The sequence below is a fragment of the Pezoporus flaviventris genome, unplaced genomic scaffold, assembly GCF_033815535.1.
Source record: "Pezoporus flaviventris isolate CSIRO_AGI_PZ_B2104156 unplaced genomic scaffold, CSIRO_AGI_Pfla_v1 ptg000045l, whole genome shotgun sequence".
Taxonomy (NCBI): domain Eukaryota; kingdom Metazoa; phylum Chordata; class Aves; order Psittaciformes; family Psittacidae; genus Pezoporus; species Pezoporus flaviventris.
Window position 1 is genome coordinate 11,661,080 of NW_026892593.1, and position 20,894 is coordinate 11,681,973.

Below are 20,894 nucleotides of genomic sequence, written 5' to 3' on the forward strand. Positions count from 1 at the left end.
GCCAGATGTCATCTTTTCTTTGTTCCATTGAATGAAAAAGATTAAGTAAGTCCTCTTAAGTATCAGAGCTACTTCTGTAGTTTGGAGTATGCCAAAGCTGTGAACTGCAAAAATACAAAGCAAAACAAGATCTGATGCATCAGTTCTTGGTGAAAAGCATCCCACCAGCTTCAGATCCTCACGTGGGGCTGGTTTTTCCAGGAATTACTTGGTGGTAAAGAGCTGCTGAGCCCCTCTCCATGGGGAAGGGATAGGCTTTGCCTTCCTTAGGGCCTGGATCGTGGGAAGCTGACGTGGAATTAGGCGAGTGTCCCTGCCCATGGCAGGGGGGTTGGAACTGGATGATCTTAAGGTCCTTTCCAACCCTAACTATTCTATGATTCTGAAATTACAAATCTGACCATAATCCAGTTCAGTATCTTGTTTAATTTGTGGCAGAAATGACTGACATGACTAAAATTTTATTCATGGAAGAAATATAATATTCATGGAAGAAATATAATATACATATTGCTCAAATAGGTGATTTATTCTCTTGAGAAAAATTGGCATAAGATCTATGTAAAAGATAGTGTCACATAGTTCCAAGAAGCTACATAATATCAAGGAGAAGCAAAGAACATTTAAGTAAATGTCAAGCTGTCATTAGGTACATATTTGCAATTATTGTCAGCTAACAGAATTTTCTAAGATAGATTTGTCATCTTCGTAGTCATATCAGTATTAAATCCTAATGCAGTTTGTTGTGTTTAATTATAACCCCATATGATTCAAAGACTTTAGAAGGAAAAATAAATTAAAATAATCATCTGCCTTTCTCTCTTCCTCCCAGACATTTTGTACCACTGCAGCAGACAGTTCACACCACTGAACTTTCTAGGTGGAAAAAATTCTGGTTTTTAAAACATTGCTTCCACATGTTTTTATTCAGAGTCCTCAGATCTCACACGTTTTGGCAGAGTTTATGTAATGCGTTAAACCTCTTTTTCTGCTTCTTTTGAAGGCTTCAAGGCTTCCAATGTCAATAATTATAGTTGGGGTAGGACCAGCAGAGTTTGATGGTAAGTGTTCCGGTGTTTTTCCTAGAATTTTTTAGATTTGTTTACATTTTAGTAATATGTGGCTTTTCAAACAAATGTTGTTCTTTAGAAGAGCATAATATGGAACCAGCTGTAAGCACTGTTGACATTTCCAGCTGGACTGATTGATATCTCAGTGTGATTACAAGCTATCATGTGGAGCTGTGTAGCCCCTCAGGCTCTCTGTTCAAGTCACAGAACCATATGGGGGCTCAGCATTTACAGAGCTCCAAAAGACAAGTAGAAAAAAAACCCCACAGTAAAGTAAGTGCATTCAAGTAATGTTGAATTTCTTCAATGTGGGTATGTAGTTGCCTCATGAAGTGTCAGTTCACTGGAAATATTGATCATTTGTTCTTACCGCAGTAATCAAATACTGCGAAAAATAAATGCATTTGAGGAGGCGATCGGGTTAAACTGAGTTTCACTAGATAACGGGAGTGAATCTTACTGTGTAGCATCACTGAGAGAATATTACAGCAGGAGAGAAATTACCAGGATTATTTGCATACTCTTTGATGTGATATTCTGGAGCATCATTCCCTATTGCAATAAATAAGCTGCTTCCATTATTTGAACTTTTTATTAAGTGCCATCATGTATATCACTGCATTATGAAGTATAGACATTCCCTGTATATGTATTCCTCAAAGTCCTACTTATTTTCTTTTTAATTCTAGTACTTCTGGTTAAACAATATGCTTTCTTTTATACATGAAACATACTTAGTACCACCACAAATGTATAATGTAAATAGTCACTGATGACTGTACATTTTAATTCTTGTACAAATATTCTAAGAGTATGAAAAAAAATGATAAAATAACATAAATTATTGGGTGTTGACTTTCTTATGCATTTTGGCAAGTGGTGTGTTAGTGATCTAAGTGTCATGTTCCCTGAAGAGGTTGTCTAGGTGGATGCATACACTTCAGATGATTGTATGCCACTATCAATGAGAAAAGACAGTTTATTTTCATAAATGCATATGAAGGAAATGTGCAAACTTCATTTTTTACCCCTGCAAATTCCAACTTTAGTTGTGCATTACTTACTTTGTTCTCACCCCTCTTTTGCCTTTTCCCTCTCTCCCTGTTTGTCCAGTCCTTGGATTTTTCCTGACTCCCCTTAATTCAGTCAGGACACATAGATTCTGCCTTCTTTTTACTTCTGGAGGTTGTTGCAGAGTTCTTGGAGTGTCACCTCTATTACTTTTCTTAAGGCAGGATTCTGTTTGTACTGCAGGATACAATTTGCATCTTTGGACCCCACTCCTTGAGTATGCTGCCTCAGTGAAAATCACAGATTTATTCCCAACCTGTAGTCCTTCAGTGCCTGAGAGGGAAGAGAGATGACTTTTCCATCTAAAGAAATTCCTTTCTGATAAAACAACAGACTCTATGTCTGATGTGGACGTTGAGGAAGTGTGTGTGTAGGAGGGTATATGTTCAGACACAATTCAAATGCCAGTCAAGCTTCAGTTCTGCTGTCGAAAAACCAAGCTACTCCTCTCATGATATCACTGCCTTTATTTGTCTTTAGTCCCTGGGGGCTACCAGAGGAGTTTCTAAAAGTCTGGAGCTCAGACAGATGGCACATACATAAAGATGTGAGGATGACAGGAGGTCAGGTCAGGGGTCCATTTTTGCCCAGTATTCTGTATCTGACCTGGCCATGGGTAGTTAACTGGGGAGCATTAAGAACAGAATAAGCAAACATGATGCTTCCCTGAATGCCGTTTTTAGATTTGAATTTCCTGAGGAGGATGTGCTTTATATCTATTTTGGAAATTTCCAGTGAGTCTCTCCTTCAAATACTTGTTCAGTCTCCTGGTTTGAAGACACATCAGTTTTTTTGCATCAACAGCATAATCTGGCAATGTGCTTTACAGACCTGCTAGCTTTTTCTTTCAACAAACGTGCCCTTTTGTTTGGCTTGAACTTGTCTCCTGGTAGCATCATTTATGCTTTGTACTTCCTGCGTAAGAAGAACTAGGTTTTGAAATGCAGCTTTCATTGAACTCAGCCCAGTTTGTAAGCCCCTGAGAAGCTCAGTGACGCAGGGCTTTGATTTTCGTAGCATATGCTGAAAGAAAGATTGTAGGATTGCAGATCCAATAAACAAGCAAAAATCTGTGATGCCAAGTCCATCCATTTCAACACTGACAGCAGATACACCTTTCTACCTAGAATGGCTTCTGGGTATCAGGCCAATTTTGAGAGTTCTCCTGGATCCTGCTCAGAAAGATATGAGAAGAGTTGCCCAGTAAATTTAGTATTTTTTTTTTTAAGAACTCCTCATTCCTATGCAGTAACAGTTACTACTTTTCCTGTATGAATGTGAGTTATTACCTCTTTGTGCTGTAACCTATGATACCTTCTGTAAGACTAATAGCTGAATTCTTCTCCATCTATGAATGTATAAATAAAGCCTTACTAGAACAGATACACTCACTGTTTTGAGAGCTGGAAAGGTAAGGACTTTATCGTGGTTTGGGTTTTTTTCTGAAGGTGACAAAAAAGGCAAAAAAAAATATATTTTCAGTACGAAGAAGTGCAAAATAACTACAAAACACTATGTAATTTATGGTGCAAATGATCTTAAAGAGCTACATAAATAAGTTGTTGGGTTTGTTGCCCTAAAGTGTAAATTGACTGAAGTTTTTCTCAATAAGCTTGTTTTTTGTTCTGTAGCTAAACTCATAGATGAATTCATTTTGTTTGGGGTTTTTTTTTAAGCCATGGAAGAGCTGGATGGTGATGTAGTGAGGATTTCTTCAAGAGGAAAGTTTGCAGAAAGAGACATTGTGCAGGTGGGAGAGAAATTTTACTCTAATAGTTAGATTTTACTGATCTGTTTGTTTTGAATTCTTGTCTCTATCTGTATTGCCAGATTTCATTTTACCTTAGCATTGACATACTTTACTTGGTGTGTCCATAACAAGCTCAGAAACTCTCTGTGATACCTATAAGCCTTTATATAACACATAGTAGTGAACCTGCATTTATTAGGAAATGACCCCTAGCTGGCAGGACACTGTTATAAAGTCTTAGGCTTATAGAGCCATGGGAGAAGAGTTAGTTGTCTCTACTGCAATCTCACTATGGTTCTATAAAGCAAAACTACAACTTTTTTGGAAATCAGCAATACCTAGACTTCTGACAAGTGCATTTGAGCTGCCTGTGGTGTCTTGTCTTACCTCTGACTGCCAGTCCAGAAGACCATGAGCGTTTCCTAGTTTTTGTGTTGTGTCTGCCACATACAACCATGCAGATGTCTCATGCTTTAAGAAACCTCAGATGATAACTGGAACATGTTTCCCAGAGAAGCAGTAGATGGCCCATCCCTGGGAACACTGAAGGTGAGGTTGAGGCTCTCAGCAACCTGATCCAGTCGAAGATGTCCCTGCTCACTGCAACTATTCTATGATTCTGTGATCTGTGTTTATGTGACTGAACCAAGCCCTAAGAGTGCTACGGTCATCTGTATTCCACAGACACCTCCATTTCTCTGCAGGAGTACTCTGGTTCTATGCCTGCTCTCTACAATCATGTAGTCAGCCCCATAGTCTTCTATAGTATCTGAAGGAGGCCTATAAAGATGCTGGGGAAGGACTCTTCATTAGGGACTGTAGGGACCACCAGTGATGGAGCATTCACAACTTCCTTGGGCAACCCGTTCCAGTGTCTCACCACCCTTACAGTAAAGAACTTCATAGAATCATAGAATCATAGAATAGTTAGGGTTGGAAAGGACCTTAAGATCATCAAGTTCCAACCCCCCTGCCATGTGCAGGAACACCTCACACGAAACCATATCACCGAAGGCCTCATCCAACCTGGTCTTGAACACTGCCAGGGATGGAGCATTCACAACTTCCCTGGGCAACCCATTCCAGTGCCTCACCACCCTAACAGCAAAGAATTTCCTCCTTATATCCAATCTAATCTAAACTTCCACTGTTTATAATGTTCCTTGGTAGTTAATACCAGGCTAGAGAGGAGCTGCATGTTACCTGTTATGCCGTATATATCCATGCTGTTCAACAGAGCAGTATGTGGAGATCTTTCTCCAGAGCTGGAAGTGTTTCTGGACACCAGACTTGTGTTTCTGCAAAGCCCTGTGCCATGTCAGATTTTTAAAGCTGATTCAGATATCCCTGGCCTGCATCATACTTAAGTTTGAATGCATTAAATACACACAATGTAATTGCACATAATTTCTCCAAACAACAGCAGCTCCCAAAGCTACTGGTTTTGCATTCAAAGAGCATAAATATATAGAGTTCTTTAAATGTTGTAAACACGATTCATGAAAATGCCTTGCATCAGAAGTATTCTAATTTCTGCTGAGAAATGAAAAATCATATGCAATGAATACCCGTTTGTATTCTTCAGAATTCACTGAATATCAGAAATGCAATAAAACATCTATTTATTGTTAACATATTGCAATCTGAACTTGCCCCAAATCATTGTCCCAAAGCAATGCCATTTTGTGCTCTTTTTCTGTCTAAATACTAACGAACACATTATAGGCTGGCTAAATAAATAAAAAGGAAATAAATAAAAAGGAATAACATCAAATCCTTTCAGTTTGGTATGACCTGTATTTTATATCTGGCAGGATAAAACCGATTTGCTTTAATGAAGTTAACTACTCAAATACAAAAGGTTTATCTTTTTTGTGTATTAGTTAAAATTAGCTAGTGAAATCAGTGTTAATTATAACAGTATTGTGAAATATTCCAGTAAAATTTGTAAAGCCAAAAAATTGCCTGCTAGCAGTGCATCACTGTCTCTGCTATATTTACTATTACAAATTCTGCCTCAGTTTATTTCATTTCTGCTCCCTTTCTGTCCTTTTTCTGTTGAAGATGTTTTAGGAAAATAGTTACTCATAGTAATGTATCTGTTGTGTCTCTTGAAAATTTTGTATATTGTTATTATATGTAAAAATACAATATAAAATATGCTATCTATTAATATATTAAAATAAACATGTAATATATTTAGGTACTTTTGAAAACATATTTCTCTATATTTTATATATAATATATAAACATATAAAAAAATATAATAGGAAATGTGTGTGCATATATATAAAATGTGGAACATATAAATATATGTATATATAATGTGTGTACTCTATCTCACTAAATAAAACTTCCTTAGTTTTGTGTTATAAGTTGCATTCTGTGGCTGCATAATGACCTCTGTGGACCTCTCTTTTGTTTTGTAGTTTGTGCCATTCCGAGATTACATTGACCGAAGTGGAAACCACGTGCTAAGCATGGCAAGACTTGCTAAAGACGTTTTAGCTGAGATCCCAGAGCAGTTTCTGTCCTACATGAGAGTCAGAGGAATAAAGCCATCACCTGCACCACCACCTTATACACCACCGATTCATGTGTTGCAGACTCAGATTTGACTGCTCCAAAGTGCTTAGCATTCCTCGTAAGTCAAGAGTCTCTGGATGCAGCAGTAGCTTCTGATAACTTTTTGGAGCTGGAAAGATCTCTTCACATACCAAAATTCTGTTATGGTTGCATAAGCAACTGGAAAGCTTTTAAATGATAGGAGCAAAATGCTGATGTTCTCTCTAGCTCTTACTTTGTTTTATTTTATTTTTTACAAAAAACCCTACTTTTTGATGTATTTATTGGAGGGGAAAGCACAAGTCAGGATTTCAACTCAGAAGATACTGTCCTCTCTGAATACTGTGTATATAAATGTATAGGAATGCTATTCCTCTATATCAATGTTTACATGTTACTATTTTTAAATTTCTGTACTTTTATAACTATTCTTAAGAATAAAAGTTTGGAATATTGACTCACGTGTCTTCTAGCTTGCAATAGTTTGTCACAAGATAACAAGAGAAGCAATATCTCTTTGAATGTTTGTCCAGACAAATACAAATGAAAGCTAAGGACAAATAAGTTTGTGTTTGCCAACACCTGAATTGCTTCAATCAGTGCTTAGTAATCCATTCATCTCCCAATTTGAGAAACGGCTAAAATGTGAATAACATGATTGCATGTAACTTATGACTAACTCCAAACTTTGAGGGGGAGGTATGTGTATTTTTTCAGAGGTTCTTCAATTTCTAAGTTTATCTCAGCTTAGTCTTTTATTAAACTAGTTACTGAAGCAAATTGGAAGAGTTACTTGCTATAAGTGATTAAAGAAAATTACCTCAAATCAGAACTATCAGAGTATTACAGTTGACTCACTGAGCTCATTAAATCTTATCATGCATCCCTTAAAGCACTGGAAATTCTGCATCAGAAAAGTCTTCTGGAATGATTACAGGAGATGTTTTATAATGGACTGCTTTAAAATTAATTTAAAATTTAAACTTTTTTGTCTAGATTGCCCATTCAAAGTGATGCTGACTCTTAATATTGGGGTTTAATACTGTCATTTAATCACATTGCCATTCAGGATGCATGAATGATGGTGTTAATAAACTGGTTTAAAGATCACACAACCATGTTACTTTGTGCACTATTTTGTGTACTGAACTACCCAAAATTTTTATGATATGCCTGTTCATATATAATTATAAAATGTTTTTGCATGTATAGTTTTTACAAAATACACGGTTTTGTGAGTTTGTGTCAAATACATTTTATTTAGAACTAATGGCCTTAAATTTCACAAAACTCCTGAAATGATTGTGAATTGCCTTCAAATACTGTTAAAATGGACCATTTTAATTTTTTTGTGTCACAGTTGTGGCTGTCTTGTAGCGTAACTTTTCTCCTTTGCAAATAACCTGTTTCCTACTTCTGTTTCTTACTACTATATGTTGTAATGTACAGTATAAAACCAAGGTGCATTTTTTAAGCATGAGAAGTTTTTTGCTGGAAAGCGTATCTTCAATATTAATGGCATATAACTATGTAAATGCAGACTCTTCCATTTTTAAATATATTTAACTTACTTTAACTATCTCATGTGGGAAATTACTTTTTCCAGATAATTATTCTGTTAGTAAAGAAAAAAGAAAAAAAAAAGGTTTTTTTTTAACAAATCTTGTTTTATTTTTATTTCAAAACAGTTTTTACATAAATATGGACTTTAATTTTCTCACCAAAATATGTATTTCTTAGTGGATTAATGTTGCATGAATGAAATTTGATACTTGGCAACTGCAAATTTTGATGAAAGTGCATCATAAAGAATAACGTTACTGAATGGTGGTGGCGTTCTATCTTCTGCATTTATTTTTCATATTTACTGTGTTGGCATTTTAGAAATAACTGAAATAATATTAGAATTCTGTTGTTTCATTTGATTAGACAAATTTTGTGCTGACTTTTGTATTGGTTCCTAGTGGCCCATGTATTTAGCAGGTTTTCATTCTAAGGCCCGAACTGCAAATGTCTTTTATTCAGCTTACAGTAATTTATTAGCTCGCATTTAACCCGGACCTTTTATTAACCTAAAGCTCAGTCTCAAAGCTGATTTGACAGCTGATTTGAGAAGTGAAGGAACTTTTAAACATTGGTATTATTTAATCAGAACTATTTTGGCTATCCAGCCTATTCTGCACTGCTGTTTTTCCTTCTGTTTGGTATTGGGGGTGTTCAGGCTGGAGAAGAGAAGGCTGCGTGGAGACCTCAGAGCAGCCTTCCAGTATCTGAAAGGGGCCTACAAGGATTCTAGGGAGGGACTCTTCATTAGGGACTGTAGTGACAGGACAAGGGGTAATGGGTTAAAACTTAAACGGGAAGTTTAGATTGGACATAAGGAGGAAATTCTTTCCTGTTAGGGTGGTGAGGCACTGGAATGGGTTGCCCAGGGGAGTTGTGAATGCTCCATCCCTGGTGGTGTTCAAGACCAGGTTGGACGAGGCCTTGGGTGAGATGGTTTAGTGTGAGGTGTTCCTGCCCATGGCAGGGGGGTTGGAACTTGATGATCTTAAGGTCCTTTTCAACCCTAACTATTCTATGATTCTATGAAACAGAGGAAGTTCAGGTTTGATGTAAGGAAGAAGTTCTTCATTGTGAGGGTGGTGAGGCACTGGAATGGGTTGCCCAAGGAAGTGGTGAATGCTCCATCCCTGGCGGTGTTTAAGGCCAGGTTGAGCAGAGCCTTGAGTGACATGGTTTAGTGTGAGGTATCCCTGTGCATGGCAGGGGGGGTGGAACTAAAGGAACTAAGGTCCTTTCCAACCCAAACCATTCTATGATTCTATAGTTGGATTCTAAATCTAACCTATTTAATGGAAAGGTATGGATGTGTTCAGTGGACTAATTATTCTCATGAGAAAAGGAGACTTCGTCCAGACTTGTGACATTCCCTATATGTTTGACATCTTGATTCTGTAATGTGAATGAGAATCATTAAGTAGACTCATGTAGTAGTCATGTCTCAGGCATTCCAGTATGAGAGACGAGAGTAAATGGTCAGAACTTGAATTTCTCAAAAATACCATATGCAGCCATTTTTACTTCTGGCTTTATTTTCAAGAATAATGGAACACAAACCTCATCTTCTTTCCCAAGAAATATTGGTTCCTACCAATATTTGGTCATTTTCTATGACTGAAGAGCAGCAGGGTGTATTTATGTTTAAGAAGGGTATAATGTGATGTACTAGCTGACAGATGAGTTGCCCAGAAATGAAAGATGTTGGCTGTGACGAAAGCTCTTTTCCTTTGGTATTCATCTTGGAACAGATGTTTCTCTGTAGCATAGACAAAAAATGGGATGGCAGTGTCCAAAGTGCCCAAATGTTGCTACAAATGAGGAAGGGAATGGTTTCATGGAGACTATAACTTGAGAGTGAGTAGGTTAGGTTCGATTCAGCCTTCCAGTATCTGAAGGGGGCCTATAGGGATGCTGGAGAGGGACTCTTCATTAGGGACTGTAGTGACAGGACAAGGGGTAACGGGTTAAAACTTAAACAGGGGAAGTTTAGATTGGATATAAGGAAGAAGTTCTTTACTGTTAGGGTGGAATGGGTTGCTCAAGAAAGTGATAAATGCTCCGTCCCTGGCGGTGTTCAAGGCCAGGTTGGACAGAGCCTTGGGTGACATGGTTTAGTGTGAGGTGTTACTGCCCATGGCTGTGGGGTTGGAGCTGAATGATCTTAAGGTCCTTTCCAACCCTAACTAGTCTATGATTCTAATGAGGAATTGTTTGCTAATCTGGAAGAAAAAAGTGTTTTGTTCTAAGTTGAGAAATAATATTTTGTCATTCTAGGCCAAGATGGCAACTTGTACAGCAGAATTGTCATGGGTTTCAAATTGGCCCGCCTCTGTACACAAAAAGGCTTGCGAAGTGGGGTCCCCCATGGAGGTATCTGAAGGAGAGGAATGAAGTGCAGGAGAGCAGGTATTCTCTGAAGAGACACATTCTGAAAAGCTGGAAATTCTCACCTAAGTAGGGACAAATGAAATTCACTCCAGAATACTTGTTAAAATGGCTGAAATAATCAGCATGGTAAATGATTATCATCTTTGCGAACTAATAAAAGGACACACAGTGACAAATTATGCCAATGCAGTGGGAAACCAGGCAGCATAGTAAGAGGCTATTATGACTGTATCAGAAGTTCTTTAAACAGAAAAATCAACAAGAATAGAAAGGGAGAGTATGTTGCTATGGGTAAATGTAAGAGATAGCGCAGCTACGTGTGAAAAAGGACAGAAAACCACAGAGCAGATCATAGAATCAACTACGTTGGAGAAAACCTTTAAGATCAAGTCCAGCCATTACCCCAGGACTGCCAAGTTCACCACTAAACGATGAAACCATTAAACCATTGTGACTGCTAAAGCCTCGTAAAACCCATGCTATAAAGGGAAGGAAAGGTGAGTCTGTTATTTAACAAAAGAATGAGCAAATAGTAGATCTAGGGGAAAATGAAATGCTCAATGTCTTTTTCCTTCACACTTTACAGAAAAGGGATAATCATTGAATTAAATAGTCAATTAAAAAATAAACCTAGGCCTAGGTTTACATCTGTGACTCATTTTTTTCATAATGCATGCTTTTGAAACAATTATGTTTAAAAGCAATGTAATGAGCTTCAAGATAAAAGAGAGAAACAGCTGCTTTAAAAGCATTTTGAAAGCAAAGCAGGTGTTAGTGGCCTCATTTGAAGTGTTATGAAATACTACAAAACTGGTTAGACTGCTCAGGAAAATGCTTTCAGTATTTCATTATCAAGCTGGAAAAATACAGCAATTGATGCTCCATAGGGATCTCTCTTGCATTGGTATTATTCGGTCATTTCCGATGATGATGCAATATACAAAAGATGGTTATTAAGATTAGTGTATTATAGCAACTGGAGATAATCACTTCCAAAGATGGAAAACTTAAATAACTTTTATGAATTAGAGAAAATACCTGAAAAAGGAGCAAATTAAATCAGCACAAATAAGTAAGAGTACTTCAGTAACAAAAAACTACTATATGGTTGTGGTAGTTTCTGGCTGCACAGCAGTTCTGCAGAATAGTGTCCGAGGATCACAAAGTGGCATTAAAGGGAAGGTGTCAAAGTTTTGAATATAGGCCACCTGAAATAATCCTTTCATTGTTCTCAAAATGATAAGGCCTTAGCTTAGAGTCCCAGGTCGTTTTGAGACTTCAAATAACATGTGAATCATCAGGAGGAAATGACAGAGGACTGTAGGTCACCCAGGAATGCTGGAACAAATTGGACAGATGTTTAAGGAAGGTGTCTGTGGGGCTGGTTTCCCTGCCAGAGGTTGTTTCTAACTCTTTCTGATGACCATGGTGAGCTACTACAGCAGGAGTCACTGTATGAGATCAGACAAAGCCCTACTGATGTGAATGCAAGGGGAAGACAGATCGATGCCATCATCACAGAAATACTTTCAAAGGCCTGACGATACCCATTCACATTGTAAGGTTGTTGTTCCATACTGCTCACTGTTTCCATAGAAAATGCACTCTTACTTTCTTTCAAACTGCTTTATGGCAGTAGTACAAATTTTCTTCAATGCTCCATGGTGCGTTATTTCTTCTTTGCCACTGAACTGATACAGTATGATTTCAGGTTTTATTTCAGGCCAGCACTGCGCATTTATGTTCATTACCATTAGAGTGCAAGTGACTGCAGATGAGTGGTATTTTCAAGCTGGCCAGCTAAACAAAGGGCATAAAGTACCACATTCCTGAATGTGTGCCTACAGCCAAACATTTTACAATAATCAATTCCATCATTAGGATTCTTGTTTGATGATTTTATTTTGCAAACGAAGGCATTGAAATGACTGAGGGTTCCTATGGCTATTCCACACTACAGAAGGTGTACAACTGCTGTGCAACACGCAGCATGGTTCTAGCACCATGTGTGCTGTGGGACAGCCTTCCCATGTTGTGGTGGGCTGCGGCTCTGTACTGAGCCATTCCATCACTTCTGCATTGGTACATTCCCCAGGGAGCAATATCTCTGCTCAGCCTCAAGAGGAGCATGATTGTCATAATATAACTGGGTGGCCTGTGCTGCAGCCTGTAGTTGGGTTTGCTTCAGGCTGGTCCTGAAATCAAAGCAATTGAATGCATGTGCCAAGTGATCAGCACTGAATGCTGTGTCTTCAGCTGAGTGGACCATCAGGATGCAATCACCAGCCAAAGGGAATTCAGGAGGAAGTGAATTGGCCAGTTCCCCTGAGCACAGGAGTGCTGCATAGGGGGGAACTTCTCTGTGGAGAAGAAGGGAGTGAATAATCCCCTCACAATGTCATTAAATACTTCCACTGGCATTGGGAACACCCAAAAGAACAGGAGCTAGCACACAGCTTTGACTGACTGCTTTCTGTGAGCAGGGGGGACAGAAAATATCAATAGGTTGTCAAACCAGGACTCTTCATTAGGGACTGTAGTGACAGGACAAGGGGTAATGGGTTAAAACTTAAACAGGGGAAGTTTAGTTTGGATATAAGAAGGAAATTCTTTCCTGTTACGGTGGTGAGGCACTGGAATGGGTTGCCCAGGGAGGTCGTGAATGCTCCATCCCTGGTGGTGTTCAAGACCAAGTTGGACGAGGCCTTGGGTGATATGATTTAGCGTAAGGTGTCCCTGCCCATGGCAGGGGGGTTGGAACTTGATGATCTTAAGGTTCTTTCCAACCCTAACGATTCTATGATTCTATGAAACCTGGAGGAAAGGAGCCCAGCAGGATTCTCTCATGGCTGTTTCTGGCAAGTACTCTCATTAATGGAATTAACAAAAGAATTAGAGTCTATGTATATAAAACCAATGAATGTATTAGCTTGCCAGGGTTGCAGGCTTGGAGGCCTGATGAGAATTCAGAATTGATTTTGATTAATTGAAGGACAGGTCAGGAATCGGTGAGATAAACTGCTGTGAAAAATAAAGAGTGGAAAATACTGCATTCAGGGGGGAAATAAATAAGCACAAATGAAATGAAAATGAAAAATACCTGGCTAAGCAGCACTTCTGGACTTAATAATCTGCAGATTGTGTCTGGGCTCCAAACAGAATATGAATCACATTGTGATGCTGCTGCATAAAAAACAAAGATCACTCTGGAAGATGTTAAACTGCACTTGTTTTCTTATTTGAAGGGAGACAATCACTGCTGCAGGCACAGCCGTGCTGAAGCCTTATCTTGGAACTGTGTCTGGACCGTGGGGCCACACTTTAAATGAAGCAAACAATTTTGAAAGAGCCCAGGAAAGAAAAAAAAGCAGATGGGTTTTAACCTGTGAGGAAAACAAATGAAGCACTTGGGTATGTTTTATGTGCAAAAGACCGGAGGGAGTGTGCTAACTCTGTGTCCGTGCAAAGGGGTGCTGTAATGAGCTATTCTCAAAGGTCAGCGATGACGGGTGATGTTATCATCTTTGGCAGCAAGGAAAGCTTATACGAGCTGATAGACAAACCTCCTTAACTAACTGGAGGCCTCTTCTAGTGCATCTCAGGGAAATTACATCATCTTTGTCTTAGAAATTGTTCAGGACAGCTGATAAGGATGATCCAGTTGTGTGGCCTCCCTCCGAGCAGGGAAATAATGCATTAAACAGTTAAATATCCTCCCAGAGACCTGTTTATCAGTGCTGCAAATGTAGTCAGCCTAAATAAGACAGAGGCAAGGATAATACACTGGGAGAGATGGACTGGAGTGAGTGGGTGGGAAGGCTCTGGGAGGACTCTGGTAAGATTTGTCTGAAATATGAGTACACTTCCAGTCAACCATTTTCAAAGTGATGGACTCATAGAATCATAGAATGATAGAATGTTTTGTGTTGGAAAGGACGTTAAGATCATGTAGTTCAAACCCCCTGCTATGGACAGGGACACCACACACTAAAAACTGTGTCACCCAAGACTCCGTCTGACTCCGTCCACCTCCATCTGTGGGCTGGTGAAGGGAGAGGCTCTTCAGAGATTTCTGCTATGTGGACAGGTGAGACGGCCAGCCCCTCTTTGCGAGGAAAGGCTATGAGCGGGGAAAAGTGTCTCGGTGGTCACACCAGAATGGTGAACATCAGGTGGAGAGCAAGACATGCCAAGCGAGTTGGTACAAGAGGACAGCAAGATGGGAGTCACTGTCTGCACAGCTGAGGTTTCTAAGCACAACTGAGATAAGGTGTCGGCACAGCAGTAAATCTGGCTTGCTTCCAAGAGAAAAAGAGTTTATGAAGCACCAATACTAGGTTATTGCCTGCAATATCTGGGAATTCTGCAGTGTTCTGTTTTCCTCATTTGCCTTCAGCAGGAGACATCTCCCCTCCACCAGACTGTTCATGGAGGCTCATGGAGCAGGGGCAGTTCAGAAGGCAAGCATATGGATAGCTTGCTGCTGTCACCAGTGCCTCCAGCTGGATGTGAAAGCGTGTGCTCAGGGAGGACCACAGAGTTCAAGGAGTCTCAGGAATGAGCTTTCAGCAATGGAGCCAGAAGGATCTTCGTGTCCAGTGTGGGCTACAACAGGGTGCTGGGTACTCCAGGAATCCAAATCACTGGCATCCCACACTGGGCATGGAAGTCTCTGTGCACGTTAGCTCTTGATGGCAGTGGCCCTTAAATCCCATTGATAATTAACTAGTCAATTCCACAATCATAATATCTTGGCTCAATGTACTCAGTCAGCTCTGCCATTTAGTAAATGAACACCATGCGTGATTGTGGCTGACATTTAATAGCCTGGGAGCTAGAACTCACGTTTTAAGCATGTGGGATGGTAAACAAAAAAAAACCACAGCAGAAATATTCCCAACAATTCCTTTACAGGGAGGGACATGGAATATTCTGTTGGATCCTTGGGATTGATAGCACCGGGCTGTATAGAAACACTCTGTTTCTTCAGTAGCAAGAACTACTGTTCTCCTGGTATCTCTAGTTCCCTCACTTGTAATAGAGAATGAAGTCTCTTGGTAAAAGAATTGAAGAAACATTTAAGGGATGTTGGAATTGAACTGTAATTGCATTAACATTATCAGATGCCCTTTAATCTGTGCTTGCATGTTCTTTGCGTAAGAATTCAGAGACAAATGCCTCCTTGGTGGGGAGGGAAGCATTTTACAATGCAAGCTGTCATTTAATAGTTCTCCCCCCCACTGACCTTCTGTTGAGCTAATGGCTTGCTCTTCCAGCTGGAGTTGCAGACACTTCTGTTGCAACTATGACAAGTGTTTGATAAAAGAAACCCCACTGCTTTTGAACCTGAGTAGTCCTCACTTTCTCCTATCTAGACCTCAAAACTTGTTACCTGTCTCTAACTCAGACCTATACAAATCTCCTCTGCAAGCGCCACTTTGGTAGCCCTTCAAAAAGCTTAGAATGAAACTCCTTTTAGCATTTCACTGTGATTCAATCGGTACAACTCAGACTATGAAGAAATTACTTCTGCTAATGAAATTAGCCATTTGCCCCATGCTAAATTCTGTCCAGCATAAGAAGAGGTGTTACGGCAAATAAAGCCTTAAGAAGAAAAGCCCCAAACCCACAAATCAATTGCAGACATGCTGCAATTGCTTCTGAAGTAGCTTTTCTCATCTTGCTAAGCCTCTTGGAGGAATACAAATGGGAAGAAGGTGATGCCATCACGAGTGTGGAAAACCACTGAATCGCAGCATTTCATTACTTGAGAGGTGCTGACAACAGCACTGCAGCATTTCCCACTGACCTGGAAGAATCACAAAGAAAAGAAATACACATTTCAGCACACACCCATGGTATTAGCAAGGATTTTTTCCTGGCACTGTTAGATAACTCGCACTACAGAGGGATTTAAAATACTTGTTTGTATGTGCACGGTGTCATTGTCAATAGATTCATCTATTACCTGCCATTGCAAGAAGTGCCAGACTTCCAAAACCTCTTTTTAACAATGGTAAAACCAGTTGAAATGCTGTTTTATTTAAAACTTATTAGTCTGAGATAGGAAATGAAAACCAAGATACTTAAGGTATTGCTGAACTCTGTGGGCAGGGGGCTCCCTTCTGCCCCTCACTTTCCTCCCTTCTCTTCCATCTCCAAGCATGTTCCACAAAGGTAAGGTTCTTCCGCCCTGCCCTGCATGGGCATTTACTCCACACCACACCAGGCAGGGGTCCCACACAGACACCCCTCACACCAGTGCCTGGGGCTGATAGGAAGAAAGCATGAGATGAATGTTGAACTCCTGGTGCTGCAGAAGCACTGCATGGGGTCAAGGGCATGGGGCAGGAGCTGCTCTCCACCGCTTGCCGCACACGGCCCAAGCAGGGATGGGCAGTGAGGTGTTAACGAGCTCAGACACCCAGCCCAGCAACATGCTGCATCCAGCAGAGCCACCGAGTCGTGTCCCAAAAGCTGGATGGCAAGGTGAGAATAGCATTTCCCTCCCGCTACACATGCCCTGGGCACCCTACACTGGTGGGGCCCCGGCAGCGGTTGCACCCCCAGTTCTGCTGTGGGAAGGCTCAGGTCTGAGGGTACCTGCATGAGCATCGCAGCAAATAAGATAAAAGCCAACCATTTAGGATCATTTTCTTGTGGAAGAGTGCTCTGTAAGGCCAGCTGTGAGCAACAGGGACATCGGTGATTCAAGAAAGCTTTGGGAAGCAAAAGGAAAATATCCACCACCACCAGCAAGCACTCCTTGGTGATAAATACGGCACTTAGGGCTTGGTTTTGTATTGTGGGTGGAAGCTAAATGAGAGTGACTAGCTGTGATTATCCAAGAATGAAGTAGCCCTTGTGGTTTGTAAAGAGAGAAAATGGAGTGAGGAAAAAGGTAATGGAAAGTTTATTTCTCCAGGAATGTGAGCAGCTGACACTCAAAACCAGTGTAACTTCATCACATCAAAGACATCAGAGCTGGGGCCCTGTGGCACCATCTGCCCCAGCTCTAGGAGCAGCAATGGGGACCACAGGCCACAAGCCTGGCTATCCTCTGCCTCAGTGCTGGGCTATGGAGAGCACAGGAAGGACTGAGGGATGGAAAGAGACTACAGGGAGCCTGACAGGCACCTTGAATGTGTCTGGCAGCTGAGACACGATGGAGAGCTGACAGGGTGATAGGGGAGAGGGTTGTGAATAGCAGTTGAGAAAGCTGCTGAAGAGAACACAGTAAGAGAAGCACTAGTGATGTTTCTATCATCAGAGAGCAGTGTCTCCTTTGCAGTGCTGCTTGCTGGAGCTGACACCCAGCCAAGAGCCCCACAGCCACCCGCTGCAGAGCCACCAGGGCCATCGCTGCTCTTGTCCAGGCTGGGGCATCTTTGCCTGCATCCTCCTCCAGGACATTTCCCAGCACAAGATGTCCTACTCAATGGACATGCTTCTTCATCCATGTCTCTGGAGACAGCAGATGGTCACAGGCGAGAGTTTAGGATATCCCTGGTAACGGTCCTTTAGCTTTCAATCATGCAGAAATAGAAGTTACTGCTGGAGACACCAAAGGCAGAGCCAAAGGGTACTGAACCCCCTTCCTTGGTGAAGCTGTAAATGTGGGAGGGTTAGGGGAAGGTGAAACCAGTTCAGTGCCAACCCCTGCCGGGGCAGCTGGCAGCAGTATTGGTGCTTGAGCAAATTCACTTCCTGCAGGGCTGGAGGCAGTCAGCCCCAGACCTGATGCGCATCCCTGGATGCCCAAAGGGGCACCAAACCTCATCACGCTGATGACCCCTGAAAGCCTGCACGTGGCCTGCAGCTCTTGCCCATGTGATGAACACCAGCTCTGTCCAGATGTAAAGGGAGCTGAATGAGTTCCCACTGGTCAGTGCAGCGCAGGAGGTGTTTCACAGCCAGCTGCAGGTACATCTGTGTATGAAATACATAAGCAGATGCACCGAGCTCTATGTTCATGGTAAAATCTGTAGGTAACATTCCCAGTTTGAAGGCAGTGCTCTGAGGTGCAGGCCAGGGCACTCTGTTTTCAGTACTGTGAGGATGCTCAGGCCATGCTGGACCACACACTCAGGCAACAGAGGGTCCTCAGAGATGCCCAGCTGAGTTGGTAGGAGCTGAAATACGTGCTTTTCCTGCAATAGGCAGGTTTTATTGCAAGATAGGACCACGATGCTGTATTCCCAATGTGGCAGGACAAGGCCTGCCTGCCTGCTGTGTTCAGCTCATCAGGCCTGAGAAGCTGGCTAGCCACTCCAGTTACTGTTCCCTTCTTGCTGTTATTGTATTATAGAGCATCTAAATTGTGATTACTGAAAGAAAACTAAATGATCCTGTCCTCCAGGCACCTCATTACAGCTCCCGCTAGAAACAAGCCAGTGACAGGTGGAGGAAGCTCCAGACATCCCGATTGCTTTCATTAGTTGCTGGATCACAGAGTTGGGGGATGTGCTGCTTCACCTTCCCCACTAGTTCGTGCCTGTGCTCATTGTTCCCAGGCAGGACTCACAGGGGTGAAGGAGGAGGGAAAAGTCCCTGCATGCTTTGGAAACTCCCACCTGCTTGTTTTGTGTGCTGTGTTTAACCTCAAACCAGAGCTTCGGTGAGACTCAGAGCAGTGGCACCTCCCTCTGCTGTGGTTTCCATCCCTCCACCCTTATGGCTTGCCCAGCACCTTCTCCCACACACAGTGCTGGAGCATGGGGACATCTCTGTGACAGCCACCCCTCAGTGCATCTCCCCACATGCAGGCACTCCAGGGAGCAAGCCCCAGCTGGGGCTTGGTGGGCTCTGGGTGAGGGGAGTGGGGCCAGTGGGGACCCCATCCTGGACTCCTGTCCAGCTGGTGCAGCCTTGTGCTGCTGCCTCTGCCCCAGCCCGATGGGTTGGTTCAATAGCTCCTTCCTGGCTCTGGGGTGGTTTTATAGCAATTGGGTCACTACAGTGACATATATATAAATTTATATATAAATTATTATCATTTATATATATAAATACATATATTCATTTATATATATAAAATGTAGTGACATTTATAGGTAATTTATATATATAAAATATAATGACCCTATATTTTGAGATATATATATATATCTCAAAAGTCACTATACACACAATCTGTCCATCTCAGAGACAGTCTGTTCTGGGAAGAAGTAACAGCCCTCTTTACTTTACCCAGAGCAGGCAGCGGTACCTAAAGCCAGACTCAGCAGGAGCACAAGTGACACGCGGCTGTCAAAGCCACAAAGAGAGGCACTATTTTGGGGAAAACATTTGTTTCCTCCACCATTTCCATCTGGCAGAGGCAGGAAAGCTGATGTCAGAATACCTGCGAGCCGGGTGGCTGAGACAGCCCCATCAGCCAGGGGAATGCGGCAGGGCTGCTTCAGACATGGGGTGCACAGGAAGGGGTACGAGCACTGACCTGTCAGATTTTGATTGCAAAGTCCCTCCTGAGAGGGGTCTCTGATTTCCTAGGCCCCCCGGCCCCAGCTCTGCCTCCTGGGAGCAAGACGTCTGCACTGAAGCAGCCAAGCAAGAGCTTTCACTGGATGGGATAAGATGTGGCAGAGTATTGAAAGAGTCAGGCATGAGGCTATTTATGATTTACGCCTCCGTGGCTACTGACAAACCTTCAGTTAAACTCAAGCACAACCTGAACCAAATGAAAGCAGAATCAGAGCCTTTTCAGGGCACTTTTCTCACAAGGACATTATTTTCCCAGCTGCTGGTGGGAGGTAAGAGGAGAAGCAAGAATAACCCCCAGTCCTGACATGTCAAAGGGAGAGGTAAATTTCACAGGGATCAAAGACATGAAACTGGTGAAATCCAACAAGGCAAATCGTACCTGCTGCCAGAAAGCACTGGGGCTGGCATTTGCCCTCACAAGGAAACTGAGAAGAAAACCCCAAACACCCCAAAAGGAAGGGATTAGCCAAATAGATGCTTTCAGTTAGGAGGCTTCATGTAGCAACTATAACCACGGGAAGCTGGCTTGTGCTGAACCACCTTTAGTGGGATTGCGCCTGAAGAGCACAACATTTTCTTGTCTCCTCTCCACCATTCATTTTCACGTTGCTGTAGGATCCCTGCTTTAGTGTTTGTTCTTTATTATTTAACGAGGTGGGCTCAGCCAGCTTTGTCGCAAAGGCAGTGAGGCCAAGATGTTACACATATGTCTGAGAAAACTTTTCTTTCATGCTTGTGCCCTCATGGCGCTCTATGCCTGGACTCCTCCAGGTGTGTGGCGAGACCTTTGGAATCCTCATACACCAAATCTGCCTCTGCCCTGATCCCATGTACGTGCACATGGGCATGCTCGCTGAGCTGAATAGTGAGGCAAATATACCTCCAAGGCTCTTCCCACTGTCATGAACGGTGTTTCCTGTGTTCCTGGAGCAGGAGATGGGAGAGGAAGGCAGCCTGTGCCAAGTGGCCTTCTAGCTGTGCACCCTGGGTGAGGTGCTCCGAGG

The 20,894-nt window shown here is 41.8% G+C and overlaps 1 protein-coding gene and 1 long non-coding RNA gene across 3 annotated transcripts in view; one reads left to right on the top strand and one right to left on the bottom strand.

Annotated features, from left to right (window-relative positions):
- The window catches only part of CPNE8 (copine 8), a 91,321-nt gene extending 83,289 nt beyond the window's left edge, over positions 1 to 8,032 (top strand). For both annotated transcript variants that reach the window (XM_061467489.1, XM_061467488.1), the window contains exons 18-20: positions 1,004 to 1,061; positions 3,818 to 3,891; positions 6,321 to 8,032. In XM_061467489.1, the coding sequence (XP_061323473.1) occupies positions 1,004 to 1,061; positions 3,818 to 3,891; positions 6,321 to 6,509 (321 nt within the window). In that variant the 3' untranslated portion in view covers positions 6,510 to 8,032. The remainder of the gene's footprint in view (positions 1 to 1,003; positions 1,062 to 3,817; positions 3,892 to 6,320) is intronic.
- LOC133276571 (uncharacterized) overlaps positions 1 to 20,894 on the bottom strand; it is a 787,535-nt gene that overhangs the window by 45,617 nt on the left and 721,024 nt on the right. The window lies entirely within an intron of this gene.